This window comes from Mustela lutreola, chromosome 16, assembly GCF_030435805.1.
Source record: "Mustela lutreola isolate mMusLut2 chromosome 16, mMusLut2.pri, whole genome shotgun sequence".
Classification (NCBI taxonomy): Eukaryota; Metazoa; Chordata; class Mammalia; order Carnivora; family Mustelidae; genus Mustela; species Mustela lutreola.
In genome coordinates this window covers 25987749-26000644 of record NC_081305.1, presented here as the reverse complement: position 1 = coordinate 26000644, position 12896 = coordinate 25987749, and the positions used below count along the sequence as shown (strand labels likewise).

General features: G+C 44.3%; 1 protein-coding gene across 1 annotated transcript in view; it reads left to right on the top strand.

Moving 5' to 3' along the window:
- Nucleotides 1–1064: 1064 nt before the first annotated feature.
- CCDC113 (coiled-coil domain containing 113) overlaps nucleotides 1065–12896 on the top strand; it is a 29813-nt gene continuing 17981 nt past the window's right edge. Inside the window, exons 1-6 of the mRNA XM_059152661.1 lie at nucleotides 1065–1275; nucleotides 2395–2521; nucleotides 3682–3843; nucleotides 7364–7519; nucleotides 8541–8621; nucleotides 11039–11194. Coding sequence (XP_059008644.1) covers nucleotides 1175–1275; nucleotides 2395–2521; nucleotides 3682–3843; nucleotides 7364–7519; nucleotides 8541–8621; nucleotides 11039–11194 — 783 coding nt within the window. The 5' untranslated portion in view covers nucleotides 1065–1174. The remainder of the gene's footprint in view (nucleotides 1276–2394; nucleotides 2522–3681; nucleotides 3844–7363; nucleotides 7520–8540; nucleotides 8622–11038; nucleotides 11195–12896) is intronic.

Here is a 12896-nt window from a genome sequence, read left to right as displayed (position 1 = left end):
TCTCTGCTGTCATCCCCAGTAATTCCACTCTGGCCTCAAATTTGTGCACCCTATGCAAAAAAACAGAAGTTTTTCTTTGGAGTTTAGTGACTATATGTTGACACTAAGGCATGTCCCTTGGTGGGAGAAGGTGGCTGACCTCCACTCCAAGTGGTTTATCATAGCTTGGTTTCAAACCACACCCAGCGCCCACCTCCACCTCAGAGAAGATTGCCCCTTCTGCCCTTTGCTCTCTTCCATCCCCGGGGGAGCAGACAGAAAGCTGCCCCCCGCCCCGCCCCCCGCCTTGCCTATCCTTGCCATGACGCACATCAGTGTAGAGGTTAACGGCATGGATTTTGGTTGCTGCCAGAGCTTGATTCCTTTCCTGTGTGACAACGGACCACTCACCTAAGCTGCCCTATTGCTCAGTTAGTGATCTGTGAAATGAAGACTGTAATACCAATTTTATAAGACTGTTTTGGGGATTAAATGAAATGATGACTATGAAAAAGTGTGAGGCGCGACAGTGCTGTCATTCTCACTCCACTTTCAACAGCAGGTTTAGGGGCTCTTTTCCTCATTGAACTGGAAGCAAGAGCCGGAATTGTCTGTTCTGTATATTCCCCCCAGGATATAATCCCTATATTGGGATGTCTCTTGAATTTATACCATTTAATAATGAGCCAGGTTTTTTCCTTCTAGGAATGCAGGACCTCGGTATCTGATGAGAGAAACTACACTTAGCATGTGTGAAGAACCAGAGGGAGACCGGAGTAGAGGCCTCACGAAGAGGCAGGGGAAGACACTGCAACAAATGGAATTAACTTCCCTTATCTGTTTCCTCTATTTGGAGAATACACAGAATAGTAGATAATATTACAAGGTTGTCGCAAGGATTTGCATAAACTACGCTGAACACGGCGCCAAGGGCGTAGTAAGTGCCGCGCAAGCAATAGCTGCCAGTATTAGCATGTTAAGAATGATGGTTGAGTAAGTGTAGGTGTCTACGCTCGGGTGAGCACGGGGGGAGGCGGAGCGGCGTCGGGCGGAGCCTCTGGGAGCCCCGCCCCCACGCACGCGTCCGGTCGCTCTGGCAACGCAGAGCTAGGTCGCAGCCCGCGTGACGCTTGGCAGCTAGCACAGCGCGCTCTTGGCCTCTCTGAGCATTGGCAAGGGCCACTTGGGCAGAGCGATGACTGATGAGGACTCTGAGACCACCGTCAGCGAGTTGCAGAGCGGGGAGGAAAACGAGCTGCCTGTTATCCAGCTGTGTGGGCTGGTGGAAGAGCTCAGGTACGGCCGGCCGGCTTCTGGGGGCCCAGAGGTTCATTGTACAACTTCTTGGGCTCACGGCCAACCCCCCCCCTTCTAGCAGCTGAATAGATGTAACTTCTGTACGTCTATACCTAGTTTAGGGCAGAACTGACGTGGTATTCCTCATAGCCACAATTTCTTGAAAACTTGTTTTGTGCCAGTTATTTTGCACGTAGTGCCTTCTAATAATAGCACGGGAGCCCCAGAAAGTGGGTGAGGAACCAAGACACAGGTTAACTCACTTTCCTAGTCAATGGTGGTGCCAGGATTTAAACTCAGGGGCGACTCCACAGCCGACACTGGGAGTGTCGACATGCTGGGTAAAAATAAATAAATAAATAAATAAATAAAATAAAATTAAAAAAGGTGTTTTGATTTCTCTGGCTTTCCATTGAACCTGTGTCCGTTAATCTTAAAATTCAGGCTACAGGAATTCATTCAGGAACATATGAAAATATCCAAACTGTTCATAGATAAAAGTAGACACATGCATAACCTGTATGTTATATACATGAAAAAGCTTAAAAGGTCAAAATCTTGGCAAGCCTATGCAGGATGAACTCTAGTTGTCACCTCTACTTGTTTAAAAACTGTCTGTTCCAAGTTTTTCCACCATTTATAATACTCTTTATAATACACTTCTTGTGGATTCTTCGTCTCTCGGGTGCTGGAAAGAACAGCCGAAACACATAAACCAAAGGAAACATCCGAAGATTGTGGCCTAGGTAATAACTTCAAGCATGTAGTAATTCAGAAGGAATTTCACAAATGGTTTAGAGGATACTGGAAGGTGGAACTTGTAGCTTCATCTCAGCAACAATTTTCAATATAATCCTAGTTCTTTCAACTTTGTGGCTCATTAGACATTTTAAAAAATCAAATATTTAAATAGCACTGTTCTAAAGGCTTTGCATTCCTTATTGCAACCCTGAATAATAGGTACTATTATTATTCCCATTTTACAAAAGAGGAAATTGAGGCATCAAGAGGTTATATGTTTTGCAGAAGGTATGTAATTGCTATTAAGTGTTAAACACTAGTTATTTGGAGTTTAAAGTCATATTAATAGAACTTATTCAGGTACCCTCTGTCTTGCAGCTATGGAAACTCTGCTCTCAAAACTGAGACGGAGATGTTTGAGAAATATTACAATAAGCTGGAGCCCAGGGATCAGCGACATCCACGGTTATCAGAAATTAAAATATCAGGAGCAGAATTTGCACAGGTACACTGTAGCGACCTAAGAATTCTTTTATTCTGTTCCTTTAGATGCAAGTGGTTTTTGTGTATCTGCCTTTGGTGTGCCCTCTGAGGCTGAGTGGCATATGATTTTCAACCTGTTCTACTTTTTTTTTTTTAAGATTTTATTTATTTATTTGACAGACAGAGATCATAAGTAGGCAGAGAGGCAGGCAGAGAGAGAGAGGAGGAAGCAGGCTCCCTGCTGAGCAGAGAGCCAGACTCGGGGCTCGATCTCAGGACCCTGGGATCCTGAACTGAGCTGAAGGCAGAGGCTTTAACCCACTGAGCCACCCAGGAACCCCCTTCTTGTTCTACTTTTAATTCTTCCTTTCCTCCTAAGGTTCTCTTTCAAGTGAACATGAAGGGAATCAGGTTCAATTATTAGTGGACTGACTTACCCAAAATATCTGAGGTTACTTGAAATAATTCCCTTAAATTGGGGGACTCCAATGTTTACAAGGCCCAGCTAACCACATGTACGAGTGAAGTAGGTCTGCTGTGGGCATGGGAAGGTTCCTCACTCATCTGAAAGTCCAACCAGGTGGACTGGTATTGCCAGAGCAGCTGATTTTTCGACAGAAGCTGGAAATCTAGATTATTTGGTGGAATCTCCTGATTTCCAAATGTGGGTAATTAATTTTTGAAAATTTAAAACTGGATGTAGACTGTCTTTTGAGGGTCAATCTCTTCAGGCCCATACGTTCCTTAGGGCCATCTGCTGGTGACCTTTGGCTTAAATATGTAGGGAATCATGTCTGGTTTTTATGCTGATCACTGTGCCCCCAGATGCAATTTCTCTTCTGTTTTCAGTTTAGGAAGCACTGAGCTCTGGGCTTCCCCTAACACTGACCTGAATGCTAGTCCTTAGCAGTTTCATAGTCCTTCCACACCCTCAAGAAACATTCCCTTATTTATTTTCAGTTCATTATCCAGTATAGGCCTTTGAATTCTTTAACACAGGACTTAGGCTGACTGGTGAAATAAACATTACCTTGGGCCTAATATCCTGAATCCTTTTACTTTGAGTTTGTTCTCCCTGGCTGTCACTCAGAGTAATTTCTAGCAGGTCTGAGTGGTCATTTTGACACCTACCTTGAGCAGCAATTCCTACTTGACAATGACTTGGTTCTTCTTGTATTGCAGTTACGAGGCAGGCGTAGGTCCAAGTCCCGCATGGGTATGGACCGTGTGATAGGCCTCAGTTGTGACCAAAAATGTGAGCTTGTACAAAAGGAGCTGGAAGACATGAAGGATGAAATAAGGCACATGAGAGCAAATGCTGAACGAGATCTACAGCATCATGAGGTATACTGTTTTCTCTATAGCCCATCCCACCGGGGCTCCCCACTTCCACCTCATTGAGAAGTACCTGGAGTATGTTAATATTGTTGTTATTTTGAAAGAAATATAAGTAGGAGAAGACAAATTTAAGAACTGCTTTTAAGGAACTTCCCATCTGCTAGAGGAGACAACAAATTTTAAACTTTTATTTATTTATTTATTTATTTGAGCGAGGGAGGGAGAGCAGTGAGGAAGGGCAGAGGGAGAGGGAGAGAGAGAATCTCAAGCAGACTCTGTGCCAAGTACAGAGTCTGACACGGGGCTCGATCTCACGACCCTGAGATCATGACCTAAGCTGAAACCAAGAGTCAGACATTTAACTGACCGTGCCACACAGGTAACTCTAAACTTTTTTTTTTTTTTTTTAAGATTTTATTTATTTATTTGACAGAGAGAGATCACAGTAGGAGAGAGGAAGGGAAGAGATCACAGAGAGAGAGGAAGGGAAGCAGGCCCCCTGCTGAGCAGAGAGCCCGATGTGGGACTCGATCCCAGGACCCTGAGATCATGACCCGAGCCGAAGGCAGCGGCTTAACCCACTGAGCCACCCAGGCGCCCCACCCCTAAACTTTTTTAAATGGAAAATTTCAAAAATGCACACATGTACAGAGGCTAGCACAATGGACCCTTGTGTACTCAATAGCCACATGCAGCATCATGAACATACGGCCACCCTTGTTTCCTCCATATCCCAACTTCTCCCTCATGATAGGCCACTGGGTTATTATGAAGTAATACCTCAATATGTATCTATATCTATAAATATTTTAGTATATGTCTCTAAGATATGGATTCTTTTTTTTTTAAGATTTTATTTATTTGAGAGAGAGTGCATGGGCTGGGGGTGAGTGAGGGGGCAGAGGGAGAAACAGGCTCTCCACTGAGCAGAGTGCCTCAATTCTGGGACCGTGGGATCATGACCTGAGCCAAAGGCAGATGCCTAACCAACTGAGCCACCCAGGTGTCCCTAAGATATGGATTCTTAAAAGAAAAAAATAACTATAATAACCGTAAGTGCTTTAAAAATGTTAGGTTTTTTCTAGGTAATTATTAGGTAATTATTATTACCTATTATTACCTAATTATTAGGTAATTATTAGGTAATTCCTAATAATATAATATAATAATAATATAAGGAATCTGAGGTATAAGTCAGTGAGTTGGGCGAAAAATCCTTTAAATCGCCCTCTGTGTGCAGCATGCAGACCGTGATCCATGTCTTTTTGGTGACCAACAAAGGTCAGTTTTCCTCCAAAGAAGAAACATCAGTGTTAGTTCAGTTTCCCATGGGATGTAGTTATTGGCTTGCATTAGAGAGCATTATTGTATGAGGAACAGATATTTCTGTTCTGTTTCTAAATGTTTCTGTTTCTAAACATGAGCACACAGACTCACACTCATTGCCTCCAGAGGGACAGATCAGTAGACTCGTGTCTTTATTGATGGAATTACCTGTACCACTTAAACCTAACCTTTCCTCCCTCTCTCCTTTCTTTGTGCCCTCCCCCCTCCTTCTCTCTCTTGCCAAACATGCATGTTAATGTGGGCTAGAGTGGCCAGAGAAGTCTTTTTTGAAGAGGTGGGGCTATACGTAGGGCTTGGCGTGGTTTTGAAGAATGATGAGGAATAAAGTAGAGGCCTAATAAAAGAAGGGCACCCTAGGTTGGGTGAATGACATGAGCAAGAAGTAGAAGTGGGAATGAATGTGTCTTTTAGGGCCTGTACGAGGAAACTGGGGCTGTGAGACCTTGAAAGCCAGGCAGGGGAGTTTATCTTTGATGCCTTAGAAAGCAGGACCCTGATAAGGATGGCTGAGTAGGAGAGCAAGTGACATGCTGAAAGTGGTAGTTATGGTGGATTGAAGTTCCTGCAGGTGGAGACCACGGGGAGAGGGGAGAGGCTGGCCAGTGAAGGAAGATGCTTTTGCTTCTTGGTGCCCAGGGACAAGGTCGGGACTGAGATGATTTGCTCTGCAGCTACAGCTAGCTTTTCATTTTATTCTTTCAAATAGCGTGTGTGTGTGTGTATGTGTGTGTGTATGTGTTTCCTTATTTAAAGACAATCTCTATGTAGCAAAATTTGAATATAGAGGTAAGCTAAAGGAGCATTTGTAAACATCCAGAATCTGCCTAGAGATAATTAGTGTTGACACTTGTGTTTATTTCCTAGAGTTTAGATTATTTTTTGGACATATATGAATTTATTTATAAAAAGTATTATATTATTTTGTAAATTGTATTTTGCACTGACTGTCTTCCCATGTCAATACATATATTCATTTATACCACTTGCAAATTGCTGAAGTATATATATATTAAGACTGTTGGTCTCCTTAGTAATCCATCTCTCTGGATGTGGCTAATTTTTTTTTTTTAAGATTTTATTTATTTACTTGAAAGAGACAGAGAGATCACAAGTAGTCAGAGAGGCAGGCAGAGAGAGAGGAGGAAGCAGGCTCCCCGATGAGCAGAGAGCCCGATGTGGGGCTCGATCCTAGGACCCTGAGATCATGACCTGAGCTGAAGGCAGAGGCTTTAACCCACTGAGCCACCCAGGTGCCCCATGGCTAATGTTTTGATGTAATGTTTTCCAGATTTTTTTTTAAAGATTTTATTTATTTATTTGACAGGGAGAGAGAGAGAGATCACAAGTAGGCAGGGAAAGCAGGCAGAGAGGAGGGAGAAGCAGGTTCTCTGCTGAGCAGAGAGCCCGATGCAGGGCTCGATCCCAGGGTCCTGGGATCATGACCTGAGCCGAAGGCAGAGGCTTTAACCCACTGAGCCACCCAGGCGGCCCCAGATATTTTTTATATCCTATCCTATCCTATTATATTATATTATATATTATAATATTATGAATGTTATATATATAATATTATATAACATATAATATATTATTATATATAGTATATATTATGTATAGTGTATATAATATATAATAATATTATATAACATATAATATTGTATAGGATTATATAATATATTAATGTTACAATTTTTAGTGGATAAGTATTATTTCAGATACGGAAATGTGTATGTATAGAGATACCTGAGGTCCTGTTTTTATTTGTTTACCACCTTCTTATGGATGCCCCCCTTTTTTTGAGGACTGCTTCTTTTAAAAATTTTTGTTTATTTGTTTGAGAGAGAGTGTACCAGCAGTGGGGGAAGGGAGAGGGAGAGGGAGAAGCAGACTCCCCGACAAGCAGGGAGCCTGATGCCATGGGGCTCGGTCCCAGCATCTGGAGATCATGACCTGAGGCAAAAGCAGACATTCAGCTGACTGAGCTACCCAGGTGACCCGAGGCCTGCTTTTTAATGGTAACATTCCCGTAGTCAAATTTGTATCTTATCAATATATTTCTAAGGCTAAGAAGAAACATTATGTATTAGACACAAAGAAGCCTGAGAATTTAGGTTTCCTCAGAGGGAACTGTCCCTGAGGATTTTTGGAAACTGTTCTTTCTTTGTGCTGACTTCTGCAGGCTATCATTGAGGAAGCTGAAATTCGATGGACTGAAGTTCAGAGAGCAGCGTATGATTTTAAAAAAGATATCCTAAAAACCATATCCAAGAAGAAAGGGAGTATTTTGGCCACTCAGAAAGTGATGAAGTACATTGAGGACATGAACCGCCGGAGGGTGAGTTGGCAGGAGGCCGGAGCTTAGAAAGGGAGAACAGATTCAGAGGATGAAGACATAAAAATGATCCACGTGAAGCAGCCTCACTCCATTTGGTCCGCCGTAAATGCTCTCCCCACATGCAGATTTATTGCATCCCCCAAAGTGTATGTCTTAAAAGGCACGTTTATCAAGGCTGAAACCAATCAGGCTGGATGAATATTAATAGTGTCTCAGACTGATTTTTTTTTCTTTTTTATTATTGCTATTTGTTTCAAGATCTGATACGTTTCCTAGAGAAAAGTGAGGCAAGCCTATCTAACCAGGTGACTGCAGGGAGGGGGGACAGGTAAATCTCAAGCTCTTTAAGTTCCATTATTATAAAAACGAGACATAAAATGTTCCTTCACTTTCAAAGATTTTGTAGCATGTCGAGCTTTGGATCCTGGACATAGGTAGGGTTACTAGCCCTAACAATGTATAAGTGATGAAAAATTATATAAACTACCAAGAGAATAAAAGATTGGAGAATCATAAGGTTGTTTTGTCAGGAATGACCCCTGTATCCAAATTATATACCCCAATAATCTCGAATTTAAAAATAGTAGAAAATTTGCACAAAGCCGACCAAGTTACTTCTGCTTCTTGGTCATGAGTGAAGTGTTTTTTGTTTTTCGGGTTTTTTCTTTTTTTTTTTTCTTTTTAAGATTTATTTGAAAGAGAGAGCCCACACAAGTTGGGGGGGAGGGCAGAGGCAGAGGGAGAAGCAGACTCCCTGCTGAGCGGGGAGCCCAACAGGGTGCTCTGTCCCAAGACCCCGGGATCATGACCTGAACCCAGGCAGATTCTTAACTGACTGAGCCACCCAGGTGCCCCTGTCAGGAGTGAAGTGTACACGAGCTCCAGTAAACGCAAGAAGACCTAAAAATAAGTGACTGAATGTTAGGACTCAAGGTCTGGTTTATAGCCCCAGCCCTACCAACTTTTCAAACCAACAGGGAGGATGAAGAGGAGTGGATTAAAATTTACTTGTATTTTTTAGGATAATATGAAGGATAAATTACGTTTGAAAAATGTTTCTCTCAAAGTGCAGAGGAAAAAGATGCTTTTACAATTGAGGCAGGTATGTGGCTCTTTCTTCCTTTCTCTCTCTCTCTCTCTCTGTCTTCCTTCTTAAGGTTACCATGGAAGGTAGAACAACGCGTTCCCAAAGATGTCCATGTCCTAATCTCTGGAGTCTGTGAATCTGTGGCTTCACATGGCAAAAGGATTTTGCAAAGGTGATTAAGTCAAGGATCTTGAGATGATCTTAAAAATAATCTCCCTTGACTCTAAGGGAGGTTATTTTGGATTATCTGTGTGGGCCCAATATAATCCCAAAGGAGGCAGGCGAGAGAGATGGAATACTGGAAACAGAAATCAGAGTGATGAACCTTTAAGGTAGAGGAAGGGATCACGAACAAGAGAGAACAGGCAGCCTCTAGAAGCTGGGAAAGGCAAGCAAACAGATTCTCCTCCAGTTCCTCCGGAAAGAATGCATCTCTGCGAAAACACCTTGAGTTTAGGCCCAAGAACCATTTTGAACTTCAGACCTCGTGAACTGTAAGATAATCGATTTTTGTTGTAAGCTACCGAGTGTGTCGTAATTTGCCACATCGGTGATAGGAAGCGCCTACTGTTACGGTGCCGGCACAGCCACAGACAGAGTTGGCTTGAATTTAAAAGACACTCATGGGGTACTTGTTGACCCCTTTTGGTGAGCGTGGCCTGGATGGCACACTTTGAGGGTGCTTTGGTCACCTGTGCATCAGACTAAAGCTTCCTGATGGAAGGCAGTAAGCAGATGGGGCACAGGGCCTCTCGAATGTGATTGCATGGCTCTATCCCTTGAATTAACTCGAATATGGGCACCGACAGCTTGTGCATTAGAGGTGGCCACTGCCAATGATACAGAGTTGTGCAAATCAACACACTTGGAACTACTGCCTGATTGACTTGGATCCCGAAAGATGACAGACTGGGACAGCTTCAACAACACGAAGTGACTGAGGGCAGATGTCAGCTCCTCCACTTTGATGCCCCAGGATGTCTGCGCAGGTGCCAGGTGGCTTAGCCGTAGAGTGCCTGATAAAGTCAGCTCAGTGGGAGGCGATGCTGTGCCCTGGGGTGCACCCAAAGAACCACAGCCCCCCCGCTCCAAGAAAGCAGTGGGCTTGCTCCTCTTGGTCTGAGTAGGCCTACTTGGAGCACCGTGTCTCCAGGAGAGCTGCTCTCTGGAAAGAATGGGGAACCTAGGGCTTACACAGGAGAGGGAGCTGGAGACCAAGGGGAACGGAGAGCCTATCAGACGACCTGGGATTGATGGGCCCAAGCGGACTCAGGAGGACCAGCTTCTAGCTGCAGGTGCACAGCAGCTGTGGGGAGGAGAGAACGTGCTGCTCTGGAGGTCCCCAGCAGAGCAAAAGCTAGAGGGGCTGTGTCATCGAAGGATTTGAGATTATGAGATTAGTGTAAGAAAGGAGAGAGGAGCTGCCTCCAGATAGAGAGTTCCTGGTACTCCAGGCTTTGTGTATGCTCAGGCCTCCTGAGGAGGGGGTTTGAGTGTGAGAGAGGGAGGAGATGAGTGACTTTTAGCCTGAAAGCCATTGCTGCACAAAGCTGACCCTGAGGTGGTCCTGCCCACAGGAGCTCAGACTAGCGGCGAGTGGGGATGGTAGGAAATAGCGGGATGCCCTAACTGCTAGCCAGAGGCAATGGGCAGCAGCTCACCCCTTTTGGTGAGCGTGGCCTGGATGGCACACAGAGCCGCAGCGGGGGAGTCTCCTGGTGTGGAAATGGTTTAGGAGTGTTTGAGTTGGTGGATGGGTCATTACTGGGACTTAAGGAAATGGTTGTGTTGGTTTAGGGGACAAGAAAGAAGCCTCCTTGGAGGCAGTATTGCATGGGTGGAGCATGGGGCTGAGGAACAGTTCCCAGGTTTGGCTCTTGGCCTACTACCCATATGAGATGGCCTAGACCTGGTGGGGCAGGTAAGGCGGGCCAGGCCAGGGAGGGAACCCAATACACTGACAGCCATAGTACAGAGATGTCACATGATCACAGAAAGGGAATTTATGGGCTGCTGGTCCTCGGTTTTCTGGGGTAAAAATAACTTTTATATGGTCTCCTTCTTATTCTTCTTTTATAGCCCTGTTTAGACACTACCTCTTGTGGGAAGCCTTCCCTGACCCAGTTTTCCATTCTTCTCTGGCCTGGCTGAGGAGCTTCCGTATGTCCTCTGCCCCTCCCACTACACCACGCTGCGACCTGTCTGTGAACCCTGGTTGAATATGTGCTCCTTGAGGCCAGGGAGCATTGTATTTATTCAGATCTCCATTCCAGTGCCTTGTATCATGCCTGGCACCAAGCAGATCCCCAGCCCGTGTTTGTTGAATGACTGAATGATGACTGACTTTTAGAATCTCATCTAGAACTGCAAGGTGTGAATCAGATTCCAAAGTCACAACCTCACATCATTTCTTTCTTCTTTCTGAGCTGTAGAAGGAAGAGGTGGGTGAGGCTCTCCATGAGGTTGATTTTCAGCAGCTGAAGATTGAGAATGCTCAGTTTTTAGAGACAATTGAAGCAAAGAATCAAGAACTGATCCAGCTAAAGTTGGCATCCGGAAACACCCTGCAAGTCCTCAATACTTACAAAGTAAGGTCTGCCCTGATGCCCAGGTTCCCGAGGCCTCCCACACCCACCTTTCCAGCCACAGTGAAGTTCCCATGCACAAGGGCTTGGGGCCCTTTTGTCTACTGTTGCTCCTCGATTTCTCTTGACAAAGCCATTCTCAAATACTCTGAATGTTCCCACAACACTAGCTGTGCACTGCAATCACGCAGAGAACTTTTTTTTTTTTTTTTTAAATATACAAATACCCTAGTCTAGCCCTGACCAGGTGAATAAGGGGGTAAGGGCCATGCATCTATTTTTTTAATGCCCTCATGATTTTCTTGCACATTTTGAGAATTAACCACATTTAATTTAGGCCTGTAAGAAGCACTTCTCTGCTTAAAACCTTCCAGAAGAAAACTGTCTTAGTTAAAAATCAGAAAACTAGTATATAATTCCTTATCCACACAGAACCCTTTTGGGAGAGAGGGAGATACTGTTAATGACTAAGCAGGGTCCATAGCCATGAGTGCCCAGCCACCCTGCTAGGAACCGTGCAGTGTTGGAGTCAGCTGACTGGGGCCAGTGTATCCTGCCACTGGCCTGTGAGCTGTGTTTTTTCCAGAAGGGTATTAGTAACCAATTTGATAGAGAATGCTACCTTTGAAATCCAATTAAGCAAAATTGGTTTCTGCCCCAGAAATTCCATTCTTCTCATTAGTAGATCTGTATTCCAAAATGTACTTAATGATTATATTTTGAATGTCATCAATAAAACATGTGGAAATTTGTTTTTTTCTTTTGTTAATGTAAGTATCCTCGATTTTGCTTCTTGGCCCACAAAGCCCAAATATTGGCACTCTGGCCTTTTATCAAGCAAGGTGGCTGACCCTGGCCTCCTGCCTGCAGGACAGTTGTGACTGCAGGTTTAGGTAACTCGCAGGTGGTCTTCATTCGGCCCACATAGTATCATTTTAAAAAAGTAAATTTGGAAGTGTTTAGATTAGATTATTATGTTTGTCCAGCACTTTGCTTTTAAAAATGAAAAACCTGAAGTCCAACGAGAGAGTAATTGCCAGCTTCTAGCAACAAGTTCAACAGGGCTCAGGCTCCTAGTCCAGTACATGTCCCACCTAAGCCAATGCCTCTCTCTGGCATAAAGCACATAGACAATGTTGTGCTGGCATTTTGAAATTCATGTGTCAGCTCTCTGCAACAGATCATCCACTCATCAGTAGTTAGCTTATCTGATCGCTGTTACTTCAAGATAAAGCCAGTCCCCATGACTTGAGCTTTCATAGGCTGGAGAGCTGGGTAGTACATGGCGATACCACATTGGATCTTGATTGTATCCTGTGGAATCAACTTAAGTAGCACAGGGCCTGTCTGGTCTTGTGTAGAAAAGCCAGGGCTTTGGAGTGGAGCTACTGGTTTATAACATGAAACTGCCAGGTCCAGGGCCTGAGCTCTTTAGGGCAGATCTAAACGCAGAGGACAGATTGTGATACCCGCGCAGCAGCAACCCAGGCCACAGTGGGTGGAATGGGAGCTTCTCTAGCCAGAATCCCAGGGGTCATCATGCCCGTAGGCCTGTTTCAAATAATGGTAAGCAGATGGTGGAGCTTGGGAGGAGATGCCTACGGAAGTGCTACGGTGGATGCAGTGATGGTTTGAGGGAGATGCAAACTCATTTCTTCCGTGTGTCAGTTCTTAGGTCTTTTGGGAGAAATAGAGGTGGAACAAC